The 19,834-nt window shown below is 38.5% G+C and overlaps 1 protein-coding gene across 1 annotated transcript in view; it reads right to left on the bottom strand.

Moving 5' to 3' along the window:
- Nucleotides 1-7,458: 7,458 nt before the first annotated feature.
- Nucleotides 7,459-19,834, bottom strand: part of LOC149083970 (uncharacterized) — an 86,675-nt gene continuing 74,299 nt past the window's right edge. The window contains exons 5-8 of the mRNA XM_089234337.1: nucleotides 18,037-18,283; nucleotides 13,488-13,621; nucleotides 8,860-9,094; nucleotides 7,459-7,736 (exon numbers count right to left, since the gene is read on the bottom strand). Coding sequence (XP_089090463.1) covers nucleotides 7,645-7,736; nucleotides 8,860-9,094; nucleotides 13,488-13,621; nucleotides 18,037-18,283 — 708 coding nt within the window. The 3' untranslated portion in view covers nucleotides 7,459-7,644. The remainder of the gene's footprint in view (nucleotides 7,737-8,859; nucleotides 9,095-13,487; nucleotides 13,622-18,036; nucleotides 18,284-19,834) is intronic.

Raw genomic sequence — 19,834 nt, forward strand, 5'->3', positions numbered from 1 at the left:
TTTCGCTCTTACATGCGGTAAAAAATCATTACCACAAAAATATGGAAAGAATGGAGAGAAAGAAAAACGCAACTTCGATTGAGATAGGGTTACTATAAAGTTTCGCGATGGTGAAGAGAGAGAGAGTAAAGAAAACACAGAGAACCACTTTTTTGCATTTATTTCACTGGCGTAATATTGATCCCATGATCGTAAAGATGTTAAATATGTCCCGTTTTTTCCCGTATTTGCGATAAACTTGAATTTTCATTATTGAAATCAGGATTAAGATTATTTAAATCACTCACGAATTACATATTAAGTTTATTATCATTATCATATTGTTATCATTTTATCAATTATGTAGTTATAATTATCATCTTGTTATCATTTTATCAATTATGTAGTTATAATTATCATCTTGTTATCATTTTATCAACTATGTAGTTATAATTATCATCTTGTTATCATTTTATCAATTATGTAGTTATAATTATCATCTTGTTATCATTTTATCAACTATGTAGTTATAATTATCATCTTGTTATCATTTTATCAACTATGTAGTTATAATTATCATCTTGTTATCATTTTATCAACTATGTAGTTATAATTATCATCTTGTAATTTATAAGTTGAGTTTATAATAACCAATTATATAATGATCAATAGGTGTTCTCCCCACATATGTCATTAAACATTGTTTATGTTCTATTTCACTGCAATTCACAGTAGGGGGGGGGGGCTTAATTTCCTGTGAGTGGTGATTCTTCATTGGTTTCTGTGATAAATGACTCCTTTTTGGTGATGTCCCCCCCCCCCCCCTATTTTCCGATAGGAATCCCAATTTCCAGTATTTTTTTTTCTCGCAGGAAACGATGGTCACTCTTGGTATATATTGTGCTTTGTGTATTTATAATTTTCTTCCTGAATCCCACTTTAATGGGCCGGATTGAACCCATTGGCTAAGCAAAATAATGGTGTAATAAAAATATTCACAGTACGCATTGTGGAAATATCCTGAGCTTGAGTTCCGTATTACGGCCTCGTAGTCATCAAGAGTTCCGCCGTTCCGCGTGAATGGAAACGTAGAAGACCTCTGGTCGAGGGAACCCTCAATTAGGTTTGCATCCCTCCATGTTCATGCAGAAAAATCTTACAATAGTTCCAGGGAACACTTGAAATAATAAAGCTTTCCCCCAAAACATAAATTTCTAACTGGTACTGCGCAGAACGGTTTTTTGTTGTTGGAGTAGTAAATTGCCCATTGGTACTGTAATAAAAAAACTAGATATTGTAGAAATGTGATTTTTTTTGGTTGATTTGGGTGCCGTGAAACAATCTTAAAATTATCAAGGATCCGCATGAACTAAAAAGTTGGAAACTTCTGGTCCAGATAACACTTGTTGTACACTGTTTCGCCTCGGCAGTAACTTCACAATGGGCAATAGACCTATATATTTTTCATCAGCGATGAATTGTCGTTTTTTGGGTTCGTTTCGTTGGGAATGGTACACCCAAGTTCCTAATTGCAATTTATTACTTACTTCTTTCCACTGATTGACCAGAAACTGCAATGACGTCGTTTTGTGTCATCAGATGATTTAAGAGCAACATCACGCGAGAGGAATTGAAGATGCTTGAGAAAGATGTATCCGAAAACCTGTACGGGCAATTACTGGCAATTGCGTATCAGCCCCCAAGGAGATTATTTTGAAGAAGTTTGTGCTTCGGTATCTTTGCGTTAAATCAATGAACTCACGGATCCTTCCACGTTTATCTATTTACACACAATCACACACAAACTTGTACATCTCCCTCCTGTTTTCGGAATGTAATCTATTTTCTTATGACTAGACTGGAATTCGTATGTATATGATATAGATTTTCACTTGTACGATTTCGCACCCACAACATCAAATAATAATAAATTATACAAGGGTGGGATAATCATTTGGAATGTATATGTTGAACTATATGGTCTCGAACATCATGGCTTAGTGGAATGTATTCTGAACAGGCAATGGTAAATTAATCGACTTTACGTTTGTTAAAAAGATAGAGATCTTAGGAAACGCTATTAGAAAAGTTATCATGCTAAATTATTTTAATTAATGCAAGTGAAAAAAAAGCACATAAGTAATTAATCTCCTGTGATTAATTTTGTATGCGAGATGCCATTCGCTATCGCGCCAAATCACGTGAAAATGCTTTGTTTGGCGAGTGAATAAAAGATTTTCCCCTAAAAACTGAGCAGCTATCTATCAATTTTCGCCAAACTTGGATTCATCAATTTAACTGAACAATGTCACTTTAGCTTGGGATTTATCCGATTCAACAACACAGTGTATTCTTTTTTTGACTGATCAGCCGAATTATCACGATCAGTGCAAACTCTCGTAAGAGATTTTATAATTTTATAACACAATGACATTTCACTGTTCAAATTTGCGATGAATAAAACTGTAGTGCGGAATACATGCCTGTTTATCAATACTGTCCTGACATTGGTGACATCTGTGGCTCCTCCTTCACGCTTAAATGAAGTAAATGCAGAATAGCCTAAGTTCAACTCACTTATCATATGTCCTTGCGTTATAAGGTTCTTCAGACTTCATTGAGTCGTGAGCACCGTCTAAGCCATCAACCTAAAGGTGAATGCCTATACGACTCCTCTTACATATTCTGAAGAGCTGAAATTATTATGTAGGAAATGCTTGAATGCAACTTCTCAATGAGATACTTGATTGATGTGACGAGATTCTCTCTATAACTAGTGAGTACGAAACAGTACACAGCCATTGAGCTCTCTAGGTGTAGTGCTCTTCAACCTCTTGTCTGCGAACAGGGGTATAAGTCCGCAAAAAAAAGTGCCTGATCTATGTAACCACTTCATATATAATTCCAGATCTAGAAAATAAAATACTGTCTCTAAATTGGATGCTATTTCTATTTTTGCTTTCATCCTGGTCTGCAAACTATTCCTTCTATTTATTTAGCTTTATTAGCTTTCGCAAGTGCTCAAATGGTTTTGCATAATTATTATTTGCTGATACACAAATTATTCCTTCTTTTTTTTTTTATTTTGCTGGTCCGCATTTTTTCCCCATTTATTTTACCCGCCTGTCCGCAAATTATTTTTCCCATTCACATATTTTTTGCCAGTCCTCAAATTACTTTTGTCATTTTAGCCCGTCCGCAAAACTGTTCAACAATGTTCGCCGGTCCGCAAGTGTGAAAAGGTTGAAGAACATTGCCCGAGAAGCTTCAATTAGCGCACCACCGTTTTCGCAAGTAAACGAGTCTGTAATAGCTGGTGTTTAGCACAGTTTCGCTGTTGCTATTTAGCTTTTAAAAGAAGATTCTTCACCCTGCCAATTACTTATAGGACATACATTATAGGATAAAAACAACGTGTTACAATAGAACATTCTCATGCAGTATTTCAACATTATTTATTATTATTTTCTTCGTCAACGATCTATCCGGCAGGATTATTAGCAGCTGAGACACTTGAGCAATTCCCTCAAGATTATTTTACAAACGAGCTAAATACGGCTATATAATTTTGTCTGGTCCACTCTCATACACATATATTATAGTGTGCTCTAATCCATCTAATATGGTCAATGACTTCATCATAAATGTTATAAAAACGTAAAGTGATAATTAAAAAAAAATGCAATACATTTTTCACGTGAATATTCGTAACTTAAATATCAAATAAAATACTGATTACGACGAGAAACATAATTTAAAATAGTTAATATATAAATAAAAAATTATGATTTTCTTGCATTCAAGAAATTTTTACTAAAATTGAGAAATAAATTTTCATGAAAATTCGTAGAATGTTCTTGAGGAATTTTTCTAATTTTTAATCCTTACGTATTATGTACTTCATTAGAAATTTGTAGTTTGAGATTTGATCAATTTGAAAAAGGAATTAATATTTTTTTCTGAAAAACATGAAGTATGATAGACATATTTATTTTCGGATGATATTATTATCTGATGTTCATATTGCTGGGACTCATATACAAGGTGAACGTGACATGTTCCGCCAAACGAAAAGGGGTGATAGACGAGCCCAAGTGGAACATGGAACACCGTACCAAACCGGTCTTATCTCGAACCGTTTTCGAGTTATGAAGGATAATCGATTATGGGAAAAAAATTGTTAAGTCTGAAAAAACCACCGATAAGTAAAATGCTTGCAAGACCTACACGCAAACTAAGCACACATTTGGAAATAACAGAAACAATGCTATAAAGTGATACCAATTTCCTCGACATATAAATTTAATGGCGAGCTGCAAAGAGCAGAAACATTCGTGAAGTTTAAAAAATTGAATTTTCTCCAATCGTTTTTCATCGTCAATTACAGAAACAACCTTCTAGCTACAATCGGTAACACAAATTCACCAAACAAAAAAACTTGTTTATTGCAGCAGCTCTCGAAAGAGCTTATAATAAACAATATCGATGATCTAGTTCAGGAAAAATATAGTCTTTTATTTGCAATGCATCACTGAAATCTGCGTTCATCGAAGTAATTTTCTTAGGGTTTGTGGTAACAATTTAATTTTTCACTTAAGCTATTTCTCAGCGCTTGTACAGGATTTTTCTCTGCAAAATCAAATTGTGGCCAAAATCAGTAAATTCCCAATTTTCGTCGAAATATCTCTTCGACAAACGCAGATTTCAGTGATGTATTGCGAACAAAAAGCTAAATTTCTCCCAAACCATAACACGGATATGGTTTACTGTAGGCTCGTGGCCATTGATCTTAGATAATACACTAACATCAACCTATAGTGACCTAGAATTGTGTCAGTTGGGCTGGAAATAGGTCGCAATACTGTGCAGAACCGAAACGAAATAGAAGTCAGCTGAATACCCACCAACGAATATTTTCTCTCTAGATGGAATGACATGCTTCTGGATTAAAACAGCAAGATGCATTGCTCTCAAACGCTGACCATTCATCCTAGATGCTGCATTGATCTCAAACCAGAGTTCGATGGTTGATCAGAAATGATACATTGATCTCAGCCGAGAATGATACAGAATTCATTTATGGTGATTTCAACGCTGCAGAAACAAAACATTCTCAGAAACAAAGTTAAGTAAGCTGAGTATTTTAACAATAGCTATTTCCTCTCTGGGATAGAGAAGACACGCTCCAAACGAAATGACAAGATGCACTAATCCAAAACATAAAGTTGAGAAGCTGTACTAGATGACTCACTAATCTCCACCTAGATCGATCCAGAATTGTTTTTGATATGGTTGTATAAGGGGTCTCTTTCGCGTGCAACTCTGATGAATATCTTATCAAGGAATATTTCCTCTCTGGAGGGTTTGAGTTGTTCCTGGCGGATCTCAAACATAAGATTAATCATTGATTCTAGATTCATCTACAGCAGTGGTTTTTAACCGTGGCCGCAAGCCCGCGGCCCGATTTCATTCATTGTTGTGATCAGTCAAACACAAGATCAATGGAAAATGAATGGGGAGAAATGAAACGGCTGATCACTCGCGGCCCGGTATGAATGATGCCAGGGCCGCGACCCGGCGGTTGAGAAGTAATGGTTGAGTGACCAAGAATCATTCCTGTTTGGCTGGACGAGTTTCGCAATACAATATACGGAAACAAAACATTGTTAGCACTGAATATCTTACCAAAGGAAATTTTCTTCTCGGAAAGAGTCGAGATCAAAATGCCAAGACGCAATTCAAATTTTTGAAAACTCGTTGAAAAACGACTGGACAGTATTCGATCATTAAATCGTACAGACTGTAGCAAGATTACTAGATCTGACATACAATTTATGATTTACCATTAATATTTATAGTCCAACGGTAAAGTTAACGAGGGATTTACGATTATGAGATAGTTAACTCCTTTATACATTTATTTTCAAATTTGTTTAGTAATTTAATGAATTTGTGGATGCACCCATCCTCCAGGAATGCTTCGATATATCTCGGAGATGTGATGTTGGGTGCGCTTCTGGTCCTGCAATATTCAGTATTCAGTCACTGGGATTAGCCACCAACATTTTCAGACCTAAATCTAATCAAATGTCGATTAAACATGACAGAAAGAAGATTCGGAGGAGTTATTCGATTCTTTCTTGATCAACAAAAATTTTCATGATTTTGTTATAAGGAAATCATGATCGCGAATCTTGGAATCATGGGATTATAGAATCTTGGAATCATGGGATTATAGAATCTTGGAATCATGGGATTATAGAATCTTGGATCTTAAAATCTTGGAATCATGGGATTATAGAATCGTGGATCATAGAATCTTGGAATCATGGGTCATAGAATCTTGGAATCATGAATCATAGAATCTTGAAATCATGGATCATAGAATCATGGATATTAGCATCTTTGAAACATGATCATGGATCATAGAATCATGGATATTAGCATCTTTGAAACATGATCATGGATCATAGAATCATGGATATTAGCATCTTTGAAATATGTTCATGGATCATAGAATCATGGATATTAACATCTTTGAAATATGATCATGGATCATAGAATCATGGATATTAGCATTTTTGAAACATGATCATGGATATTAGCATCTTTGAAACATGATCATGGATATTAGCATCTTTGAAACATGATCATGGATATTAGCATCTTTGAAACATGATCATGGATATTAGCATCTTTGAAACATGATCATGGATCATAGAACCATGGATATCAGCATATTTGGAACATTATCATGATCATAGAACCACGGATATTAGCATATTTGGAGCATTATCATGGATCATAGAACCATGGATATTAGCATATTTGTAACATTATCATGGATCATGGATATTAGTATCTTTGAAACACGATCATGCATCTAGGTATCATGAAATCGCGATCATGCATCTTGGAATCATGATCACTGGTCATACATTGATGCAGAACAGAATAAAAAGGAATAGTGAGATATTGCATCACTCCGCATGCGATTGATTCTTGCTGAATATGTTACAGAATATGTGTAATACATTATTTTTTTTTCTTGGTAATACAGTGTACTGCAAAAAAAAAAAAAAGTTCAATGATTTCAATTTTGATAGTAACAGTGTCCCAAAATGAAATTTAGTTCAGCATAACATATGTTAAAATCCAACATAAAACTTCAAATAATAGTATGAGTTCTTCGAAAAATTATGAAAAAAATATTTTTTCACAATCTTGTAACATAACAAATAGAAAATGTAAAACATAATAAATAATATCATCAAATAATGATTTCTACCGATGGATATTCCCATTGATCATATCAATAAATGTTAATTTGTTTTATCAAATGTCTTAATACTGGTCTTCAAATCACGTTTGTCAGTGTTCCCATGCACTAACTAATCGCACTTATGCTTTTATAACATCCAGTAGTGGTAGTTTAGCAATGATAATAATTGGTAATTTGATTTTTTTCTTCTTCTTGTTATCTCTTCCAATGAATCTCTCAAAATAATATTCAGTTATAATTTCTTATTTCCAAGTGGTCAAATACGTAGGAAACGTAAAGAGATGGTCATACGCACTATATTTTCTTCTTAAAAAGATGTCATTTTTTTTCCCATATGATCAGTTTTCTTCCAAGTTTCCATATTTGTTTTCCTAGATGAGAGATCATCGTAAACTCCCGATGAATGACAGCATGAAAATTATCACCACATTCAACATGCTACACTGGATATTTTCAGCTTTGTTCCTGTCGGAAACTATGAGCAGGAGACGAAATATGAAATATTAGAAATATTCATCATACAAAAAATATTTGACGTTAAAAAAAATCTTTAAAATACACCTTAAAAATATTGTAATATGCCGTTAGAATGTTCATGATGTTCTGGATATTAGAGTGTTCCGAATTCAGGACTGGCTTTAACCCCATATAACACTCTCTCTCTCTCATCATTTACCGGTAATAGTCTGCTGAATCATCTTCCGGTGATATCGATTTTTTTTTTCAATGAAATTCTTAAGCAATGATGTATACGTCATGGTTATTGTAATAAATCATAATATGATAATCGGTTATTATGCACAATCACCGAGCATTTTGGTAAGTTTGATAAATTTCCTTAAATTTGTCACTTTTACCGGTGATTATGCATAGCACCCAAGCGTCGCTGGCAAATTTTCCTAATCACTTTTACCGGCGTTGCATAGTACCCACAAGCGTTGCGTCGCTAGTAAACAAGATAAATCATACTATATGATAATTCATACGTGTATTCTAACATTATATCGGAGTATAGTAAAATTTGTTATCGCTGTGTCGGGATCCGATTATATTCATCACATAGCCACAAGCCCCGGTGGGGTTGGGTCTTGTGGCTTACGGGCCGGGGATGCCTGCCGGGCCCGGACATCAAGAGAGTTTTTCCAGCATGGCCCAGCCGCTATGTAATCTGCTTCTTATCGCTTCTCGGCCTTTTGGCTAAGATCAAAGTGTAGGTAATCTGCTTCAGAGTTGGGCCATGCTTGGTGTTAGTGATTGCAGTCCTTCGCGTGGGTCGGAGGTCGGCCCGTGGTCTTGGTGGCTAGCGGGCCTTTTTCTTTTATCCAGCATGGCCCAGCCGGAAGGTAGCCTGCTTATATCCCGCAAGGGACAGAGCGGGGGGCCACATTTGGTGTTTGCATAAAAATGAGGCTACCAAACATTATTATGCTGCCCTTTATTCAGAGTGGCCCACATTTTTCTGTCACACTAGTCTCTCGATGTGTGGGGGGAAAAAAATCATAATCAAAATTCATAAATCAGTATGAAAAGAATTCACGATGCAGAAACAGATTTCTGCCAATGACTACATATATCTAAAAGGTGACGGGGAAATGTACCTCTCCCTGTATTTTCCGGTACTTGTAGTCCCGAACTCCTATGATTGCCACCGACAGTCTTCTCTTCGCTCCTGGTATTGATCACTTCCGACAGCGTTGCCGTGCATTTGAGTCTCATCTCGTCGTTCTCGTCAAAGTGTTTCGGTTTCACGACGAACCGGAGCCCGAGAGTGGAACTCTCTTGGCCCGCCGAGTATCGGGTATTGGAATACTTCACCAAATGCTCTCGCTCAACCTGTAATCGGATAAAAGAATTTTCTAATATCCCGGAGAGAAAAGGAAAATTGCTTTTGTCTATGTCAGAAAATATTACGCGAATACGATTTTTCTTATTCATAGACTTGAATCATAGAAATTCGGGGAAAAATTGATTTATCAGTAGATGCATTTAGCTATGACTCTGAATATAGCTTATATGACTCGTGATATTTGAGAGAAAGTAAGATTTTTCAAAAATATATCTTCCTAATTAATACCAAATCTTTTTCATTCAATGAATCACACGAAAATAATATGAATTCCAATTATTTAACATTTATAGAGACAAATTATGAAGCAATTATGCAATATAATTGCAATGCTTAAGGAGCTGGGTGCATTAACATATATGGGGCCGTTCAAGTATTACGTCAGCAAATTTTTAGCCATTTTTGACCGCCTTGTCAGCAAAACTCTAACCTCCTCCCACGTGTCAGCAAACGTCAACACTGCCCCCTACCTCCTAATTCATATTGGTGGGATCAGAAAAGTATGCGGGGGGGGGGGGGTATAGGGGGCTTATGTAACCCCCCCCCCCCCGACGGAAAACAATATGTTTTAATGCAAAAAAATACTAAAAAAAATTAAAATTACGAATGAAAATACCTTTATATGTTATTGTAATGAATTTCGGTGAACTACAATGCTATTTGAAGGGTAAGAACTCAAAATTTCTCTTTAAGAAATTCATTGCGAACTACCCTCCAAGTCATACAAGCTAAACCCATGGCTCTCGGGGTTGTCTGCTGTGCCACCACCTCAAACCTAATTTTGTAAAAATGGACCAAGTGGCAAATTTATAAATCGTTTAAATGACCCGTGGCACAATTACAGAGCATTTAAGTGGCCCGTGGCACATTTCAGATCACTGAGTTCACTTTCGCATTCAAAGATCACTTAAAGTAACCCGCGACACATTTCCAGAACTTAAACGATCCGTGGAACATTTAGAGATCCCTTGAGTGACACAGTTTTAGAGCACTTAAGCGGCCCCCAGTGCGGTTCTACATCACTCAAGTTAACCCGGAACATTCCCAGATTATTTAAGTGATTCGTGGCATAATTACGGATCACTTAAGTGATGCGTGGCACAGTTCCAGAACACTTAAGCGGCCCGGACGCATTTCCAGAGCACTTGAAAGATCCGTGAAACATTTAGAGATCACTAAAGTGGCTCTGTAGGGGACTTATCAATAGGGAGAATGTTAGCCCAATAACTATCGAAAGGTTTATTTCCGTTCTTGGTGCACCGAATAACATGAAATTGAGAATATTTCATATCATAAAGGGTGGTTGATGACGTAAGCATCATCCAACCCCCCCCGCCCCACGTCATCAAAAGTCAGCAAATCGGAAACTCAAAATTGTTAGCATTGATGCTGACGTAATACTTGAATGGCCCTATAATTGCACTAGCAAAAATACCCGGCAACGTCCGGATTTTCAGCAATTACTGGGAGGATTGAAAACGTAACAAACCATTATAAAGGAATAAACTGTTATACACATAATACTGGGCGTATTAAAGAAGTGACAAACCATTGTAACGGCATACATGCATGTCTAAAACGCATTGTCAGGGAAACACGGTAACCAAAGTAAACATTCCGAAAGTGATTGTTAGGGCTCAGAAAACATTGTTGCCCGATGGTTTTCCGCCCGTTTCGAGCATTTTCCCAGCTATGATGATCTTATAAAGTAGCCAAGTAGCCTACGGTTCAATACCGGTCCTGTTTGGTGTATATGCAAAATTTGGCGAAGATCGGCCTAAAACTATAGATTTATATAAAGAACAAACTTACACATACATACTTTCGCATTTATATATAAGATATGGTATATTTGTATGATCCTATTATAATTTTGTGAATTTTGGTATATTGCAAGACATTAACATTCAAGTAATACATTAAATAAAACCCTTACCATAAGTTAACTAATTTTTGCGAAAAGAAAAGTAACGACAGCTGCCGCTTGACTAACAGGTGACAATTCTGTGGTGTTTGGTCAGAACATGATAACTCCAAAATCACATTTTTGAGATATGAGCTATTTCATTGTCATTTAAAAATCAAAAATAAAGCATACACACAAATACAAATGGAAATATCATACATCAGCATGTTGTTTAGCCGTACGCACGGATTTGTGCATTTATCTCACTTCTAATTAGTTATAATTAGCAAGACTTGCTACTAGATCAAAAAGTCATTTTTTGGAGATATGTTCTGACCACACACCACAGAATTCTTATAGACTTGATGGAAGGACACCCTACTCCTTCGGGGTTATAGAGTGAATGTTCCTAATTTTATGTTTATTTATTTTTTATGCATGTATGCATTTTTGTTCTGGGTTACTGTTTTTGTCCTAATTTGTCATGTTGTCACAATAAAGTTAGTATCAAAAAAGTTAGTAAAGAAAAAAAAGACAATGTAAGGAGTAGGATTGCGCCAAAATTTATGTCATGAAATCGGAATTTTTTTTCAGTGATGGGAACGAAACGTGAGATTTCCAGTGTAAAAAAGACTATCTTAAGTTTGAGTATCGGAACAATGTTTCTCCAACGCCAGCGGTTGCCACCATGAGAGGAAATCAAATGAAACTGACTGTAATAAAGGCGTGGAGTATAGAATCAAAACTGCCTCCTTGAACGACTGAATCATTGAAAAATGCTGAGCTTTTTTGATGGACTAGGACTGACATGATTGAAAGAACCAATTAAAATGCTTTCAGCGGCATTGACAAGATATGTAACCAAACTTGATGCCTTTTATTTCGACAATCACGAGATATCTGGCCGCCTGTTATTTCGGCAATGACGAGCCAATTGTGTGTGTTTTTTACTGTCAAACATCCTACCCCCCCCCCTCCCCACAAAACTGTCAGATCAACTGACAGTAGGCGGAGTGAACTTTTGCTCTAAGTTTAGTAACACAAGTAGAAAGACGATGTTTCTTATTTCTTTGCTTCTGGATGGTATATCCATTTCGGGTCCTGTTGACACAGATATATGGGTTGCTCTTTCTCACAATGGAATTTACCCTTTCGACCTCAGAGAGTTTATCTTTGACTTAAAGAATTGTATAAGTTTTGAGTTAGAAATGTTGTGAATTTCGAATTTTGGAGGCTTTCATCAGAGGGCAGCACTTAAGTTGAACTTTCAGGAGGCGGGGGGAGGTTTCTAAAATGGCTTTCAGGAGAAACTGCCACCGGGAAAAGTGTGATTTATTAACCGCAATTTAACAATACAGTTTTCGAAAAAAATAAATGTATGTGAAGATGAATATATACCCTACATAATCTCTTGGCTGAAAAAACTGGAAAGATATTAATTATTTCTTCAAAAAATATAAATAAATAAGAAATTGAAAATTTGAAAAAAAAAAAAGTCTGACAATTCTGCATTTTTTGAATATCAAAAATGTAAAAACATTTCGAAAATTCCAAGAAAATGAATGCTCGGGTCTGAAGCGATAGGAATTCGTGCAGTTATAAATAAAAAAAACTTCAGAGAATCTCTCTTCTTCGGTTCTTTCTTTAATATTCTCGGAGTCGGTGGGGTAGCACTATCAGCTGCATGAAATTAGAAAAAAAACCCCATATTCTTCTTTAGAAAAAGACGTGGCGTTAATCAGAGTGATTAGCGATTTTTCCACTGTCGGACTTATAATGAGAACAGTGAAATTTTAAAAAGGGGTTAAATGACTACCAAGTAGGGTGGAGGGGGGCATTCTGGACGTATGTTAAAACTACATATCCAAGGAATCAAGTCCCACCAAGCCGAGCCGGTTTAAGGCCGAGATTACACTACAAAAGTTTGATAAAATATATATTACGAAACGTGAAAAAAAAATCCCCCAGCAAGTCCATTGCTGGGGGATTCAAACTTTTATAGCTTAATCCCGATCTACGAATAAGAGCGTTTCTTCCACGTTTTTGTCGCTCAAGCCCGTCAAAAACCGTTTTGATTCCTACAACCTTACCGTATAATTGGGGTACCGCAGCTGATTATTCAATTGTGTTGCTAGTTGCTTCGAAGTATCGAGAAGTTAGCTCTCGCCTTCTTCACCTTCGTTTCTTCTAATTTTTGTCGAAAATCTTTGATTAAATAAACAAACAACTTTCACTGAAGGAAGTTGGTTTTAAAATTATTTCAGCTTGGAGGAGCAGAATTTAATCTTGTTCGTTGCAGTGGGTCTTATGTGATACCTTCTTATAATGTTAACCGTAAGCGTTGGGGAAACGTTGAGCCAATAATGAAACTCTCAATGTCTCCTTGTTTCAGTTTATTAAATATAAACATAATAAAAAACCTTTTATTAACTTTTTTGAAGTTAATAAAAAACTTTCAAATAAAAAAAATTTACCTCTTGATCATTTAGGAACCACTGCAGCTCAGGAGCAGACCTGGATTTGGAGGAAGTGCAGTTGACGTCCAGTAATTCTCCAACGCGGTAATGTGCGTATCCCCCTGTTATTATTGGACCGTTTCTCGGAGAATCTGAAAGTGATCATATTGTGATATTTATTGTATTTTACTGTTTACCGGATAATATGGCAATTGCTGACATGTAAAATATACTTTTGTCACTTGTCGACGGCAACATTAGCCCTCGAATGGTAGTAATTTATGTGATATTTAGCTTGAAACCCGTATTTTAGAGAAGTTTTGCACACGCAGGACTACGCCCCCCCCTCCCTATCAATGTCATCGTCTGCTACAGTGGAACCTCTCATACCGGACACTTGGTTAGCGGACACCCTACACAAAAATCCATAGAATTCCATACTTCAATGTATTTCGCTATATGATAAAATACATTCCCACTTGACGGAAAAAACTTTTGGTCCCATGTGTGTGCATTATCGATAAGTCCCGCTGTATTATTAAAATCATAATGAGAATCCACACCACGTGGTAACTTTTGGTTAATCCTGTAATCCTGCATTTCATGTTGTTAATTCATCTATTTTTGACTCCAGCAGGTCCAAAATTTACCCTTTCGGTGACATTTTGATGGCAGAATTATTTTCCGTTGTCTCACCCATGGTTCCTTCAAATTAAAAATCTTAGCTCTTTTTGTTTGTCTCTAAATATGTATTATTTTATTACTACTTGACCATAGCGAGAGAGAGAGAGAGAGAGAAAAAAAAAAAACCCCCTTATGGTTTCTACAAAACCATTAGCTGGGCTCCGTTTACAGAAGGCTTCCCAGGCAGGACCGTCATTTCAACATTTCCGGGGGGGGGGGGGTGGGAAAGAGCATGTACTAAAGGTACGCTTATATAATGTATATATATATATATATATATAGAACTTCTTTTGTTGCTCCTGGAGGATACCCGCTGGTGCCTGGCGCTGGGAAGGCCCACCAGCGTGAGAATTTCTTTGGCTCTCAGGGAATACCCGCTGGTGCCTGGCACTAGGAGGCCCACCAGCGTGAGAATTTCTTTGGCTCTCAGGGAATACCCGCTGGTGCCTGGCACTAGGAGGCCCACCAGCGTGAGAATTTCTTTGGCTCTCAAGGAATACCCGCTGGTGCCTGGCGCTAAGGCCCACCAGCGTGAGAATTAAAGCTTTCCAAATTCTCTGTTGTACATTTTTGATTTTGAATATTTGCCATGCTACTGTTAAGACAATGTTCCACCGAGGACTGTTGTCGCGAGACATTGATCTAAAGCATGGATAAGTTAATATATATATATATGTATTTTTTTGGATATGGGGATCGGGTTGCGCTATGGCGGCCGCAGCGTTGTCGGTGCGAGAGGCGGGAGTGTTGTGGGAGATTGGGAGGGACGTCTGGCTCTCGGAAAGGCTGTGATGTTGAGGCTCATTTTTCCGCTATAGTTCACCCAATTGGGTAAAGGGCAGAAAATCACTTCATTGTGGTAGGCCTGAGCTATAGTCGGTTTCAGATAAAGATATATATATATACACACTGAAGAACCAAAAAAACCGGTAAACCTGCCTAATATCGTGTAGGGCCCCGCGAGCACGCAGAAATGCCGCAACACGACGTGGCATGGACTCGACTAATGTCTGAAGTAGTGATGGAGGTAATTGACACCATGACTCCTGCAGGGATGTCCATAAATCCGTAGGAGTAAGAGGGGGTGGAGATCTCTTCTGAACAGCACGTTGCAAGGCATCCCAGATATGTTGAATAATGTTCATGTATGGGGATTTTGGTGGCCAGCGGAAGTGTCTAAAGTCAGAAGAGTGTTCCTGGAGCCACTTTTTAGCAATTCTGGACGTGTGGGGTGTCGCATTGTCCTGCTGAAATTGTCCAAATCCGTCGGAATGCACAATGGACATGAGTGGGTGCAGGTGAACAGACAGGATGCTTACGTACCTGTCACCTGTCAGAGTCGTATCTAGACGTATCAGGGGTCCCATATCACGCCAACTGCATACGTCCCATACCATCACAGAGCCTCCACCAGCTTGAACAGTCCCCTGTTGACATGTAGGATCCATGGATTCATGAGGTTGTCTCCATACCCGTACACGTCCATCAGCTCGAAGCAATTGGAACCGAGACTCGTCAGACCAGGCAACGTGTTTCCAGTCCTCAACAGTCTAATGTCGGTGTTGTCGGGCCCAGGCGAGGCGTAAAGCTTTGTGTCGTGCAGTCATCAAGGGTACACGAGTGGGCCTTCGGCTCCGAAAGCCCATATCGATGATGTTTCGTTGAATGGTTCGCACGCTGACACTTGTTGATGGCCGAGCATTGAAATCTGCAGCAATTTGCGGAAGGGTTGAACGTCTGACACGTTTAATGATTCTCGTCAGTCGTCGTTGGTCCCGTTCTTGCATGATCTTTTTCCGGCCGCAGCGATGTCGTAGATTTAATTTTTTACCGGATTCCCGATATTCACGGTACACTCGTGAAATGGTCGTACGTGAAAATCCAAATTTCATCACTACCTCGGAAATGCTATGTCCCATCTCTCGTGCGCCGACTATAACACCACGTTCAAACTCACTTAAATCTCGATAACCTGCCATTGTAACAGCAGTAACCGATCTAACAACTATGCCAGAGACTTGTTGTGGTATATAGGCGTTGCCGACCGCAGCGCCGTACTGTGATTGGTTCCATATCTCTTTATTTGCATACGCATGCCTGTACCAGTTTTTTTGGCTCTTCAGTTTGTATACATATCATTTGTAGTGTATTTTCAAAAGCCAGGAGGAAATTATTTTCCTCCTAGGCAGTGGGCCCCCCCCCCTAAATGACGGGCCTGTTCCCAGGGCAAACTTTGTGCTGTGTAGCTGCTTTGACTCAATTCCCATGTTCCGCTTGAACTGTTCAATTTTGTAGCGCCATTTGGACCAACCTACCATCCCAATTTCCCTATCATGTAATTCTCCGGTCCTACTCATTTAGCCTTTGGTAACCATTCATGTCCCGTTCTTCAGGTCTTGTTATGCTGTCCGACCCGCTATTTGTTTTTTTGGCGTGTGTGGAAAATTTATCAACAATTCTAAGTTCCCGGTAACGAGGATTTTCGCTACAAACCATTCACATCACGTTTAGTTTATGCCGGTAATCCCCCCTCTTCTTTCCGGAAGTCTTCACTGGTTACGTGGGTTGAACGGAAGTGGTTGATTCAAGATGGCTGACGAAGGAGCTTACAGTAGTTTTCACGGAGCAAAGGATTATGGGAGAGAAGGTCGGTGTGGATCACCAATCCACCCCAAGAAAGATGGGGTTTTTTTATGAGCTTCTCTCCCATGCCGATAATTATCACCAAAGCGACCCCCAATCTTGCACATGTGAACGGCGCTATATTGATTGAATGTTGAATGAGCTAGTGCGTTAGCAAGTAAGTGAGTGATTGATGAAGTAAGTCAGGAATGCGCGAGCAGGTGAGTCCCGTGGCCGTTGTGGTGGTCGAGTGGTGATAGTGACGAACCCGGGTCGCCACAGTAGTGGTCGGCTGAAGTTGGTTTTCTGTGATTACTAACTTCGAGGAATGAATGCGAGACGATCTCCCCTTTGAAAAGTCTCGCCACAGAGAGCAACAGACCTAATAACAGTAGAAATATAATTCAATCCCTACACTTTACTTTTGAAATATAGATGGCAGCACTAGAAAATCAGACACAACAAAAGATACGCACTCAGACTGTTAGGTACACACACTTACAATTCTGGCTCAGTAGAAACAACTCACTAAGCAGAAAATTGCCCATAGATGGCGATAGACCTGAGTTGTGGTCGGTTTGAAAGAAAGAAAGAAAGATGAGCAAATGAGTGAGGGATTTGGTGAGTAAGTGAAGAAGTTAGCAACTGAGCAAGTAAGTTGATGCATAAGCAAGCGAGTGAACAGGTGAGCAAATTAACGAGTGAGTGAGCAAATGAGTGAGTCACACCAATATGATCACTCACTAAATTGCTTACTCCTTCTTTCTCATACAGTGTCTCAACTCGGTCACTCATACGGCCACTCACTCACTAGATTATTTGCATGTTCTTTCGATGACTCACTTACTCACTCACAAATCCACTCACTAGCTCAATTACTCAGTCCTCCACTCACTGGTGACAAGCTGTTGTCGGTGAATTTTTTGTCGATGAATTTTATCAGCGATGAATTTCTCTGCAGATAGATTGTGCGGCGGTGAATTGTTGTCGATGAATTTTCCGCGAATCGTCCTTCGGCCACACAACCAAGCTACTACACAATTCCTGCTTGATCCGTCCTGCTCAACTTGTCCCGTTTTCACCATGTAAATATATTTCTTTATTCGGGCAAGATGAGTTGTTACGTGTGCCTGACTCTGCCGATCCCCCCCCCCCAAGCGCAAATACAGCGTTTGGGGGATGATTTCGGTATTGTAACAGGAACGTTAACGCAAATTGCTATTCAGCCTCATTAATTGTTTAAGTGTGTTTGTCTTCTTACACTGATTGATGGGAGGTACTCTAGTATCCGACGGCGACGATGACTCGGCCATTCTGTCTCCGACCACCAGCTCTTCACTTGTCATGGAGTACGTCTGGGAGATGGTAGCGTTGCATTTCAGCGTGATGGCGCCTCCACCCTGATGAAGATGCGTGGGACTCACTGCGAACGACAGCCCCACCGATGCCGTCTGCAAACCATTCATATGATCGATAACCGTGGAAGATGTTATGTATTCCGGCGGTGCCTGTGCGAGTCACAAAGAATGCAGGAAACATAAGAGCCATCAAATAACAATACTGCTAAGATTCAAAAAGTTTGGAGACTTATTTTATTACTGAAATTAATACGTAGAACCTTTATATATTTGGTGTTTCCTTCGAAGTAACTACCCAATGTAATTATGCATTTTTGCCATTGTTCATACGAAGACAAAAATGCAGATTGCAATCCCTTTTTTTTGTTACACCCTCAAGTACCCCTTCGTTACTGTTCTATGCACTTCTTTGGAACCTGAGAATGGCTGCTTCTGTAAGGGGGCTGGTGCACGATCTTGTCGTCCCATGCTTCCGTACGGGAAAAATCTCCTTTGCTTTAAGAAATATTTAAAATTTTTCAATTCAATTCAGGCACTCATTTTTTTTCCACAAGAACATTTTAGTGAAAAACATTAGCACATATGTAATGCCAGCTGTTAATACTAAAATATGTTAAAAATACAGGGTGAGCAAAAAGTCCGTAGAAACAAAAAATTCCTTAAAACCGGAAAAATAACCGAAATAAAAAAAATAGTTTGCAGGGTTAGCATCGCTAGGTCACGAGAACTTTTTCACAGGAAAAAAAACAAAACAAAAACAGCCGATAGGTGGCACTGACGTACACAAGTCAAAGAGAAGATACGTAAATAACGAACAGAATGTCTCCAAATCATTTGCAGTCGAATCCCGTTGTAACGAACTCCAAGAGACAGCAGAAATCACTTCGCTATAACGAAATTTCGTTATAAAGGAATTCCAATAACAATAACAATCTGAATTTGCTATTTGTTTTTCCAGGTTTATGCATTCTTATCCTACGTAAGTTTATCTGGGGGATTAGAAAAGTGTTCGTTAAAACGAGAGTTTCGCTATATCGGTATTCGTTAAAACGGGATTCGACTGTTTTACAGCAGTATGTGTTCCACATGACCACCACAGGGGATAACAAATTGCAGGCAAGTCACAAATCCAGCAACGGCAGAATGCAGCAGGTCCGCATACACCGTTTACAACGGTGAACTGGCTGTGGATTAGGAGCGCGCAAGTTCTTATAACCGTCTCATTTGCATATTTTCACAGAAGTCGCTCGTACCAGTGCCACCTATCGGCTGTTTTTAAAGTTATTTGCCTTTCCTGTCTTAAAAAAATTCTCGTGTCCCAGCGATGCTAACTCTGCAAACAGTTTCTTATTTCCGTTATTTTTCCCGTTTTTATTCATTTTTAAAATTTCTTGGACTTTTGCCCACCCTGTATATACTTGTAGTGTAGGTGGAGCAAAAACACGAACACAGATGTGTTTGTGTGTGTGTTTTTAGAGTTTGCATGCACCAACCCCCTCCTCCCTTAAGCAAGCTCTTTATCTAACAGAAATTGAAACGTCACATGGGGCAAGACTAGAGAAAGCAGCTGGTTGTAGAACAGTATTGGAATGTGATGTTTTAGCAGGTAATCTGACACCAGGAGGGGACCTGTGAGCCGCCACAATTGCCGTGATGTAACACCCACGACTTGGCCTCCGAAAGATCTAGTCGCTTTCGTTT

This window comes from Pholcus phalangioides, unplaced genomic scaffold, assembly GCF_987345545.1.
Source record: "Pholcus phalangioides strain wild (caught in Gottingen) unplaced genomic scaffold, Ppha-v1.0 ptg000008l_1, whole genome shotgun sequence".
NCBI classification, from domain to species: domain Eukaryota; kingdom Metazoa; phylum Arthropoda; class Arachnida; order Araneae; family Pholcidae; genus Pholcus; species Pholcus phalangioides.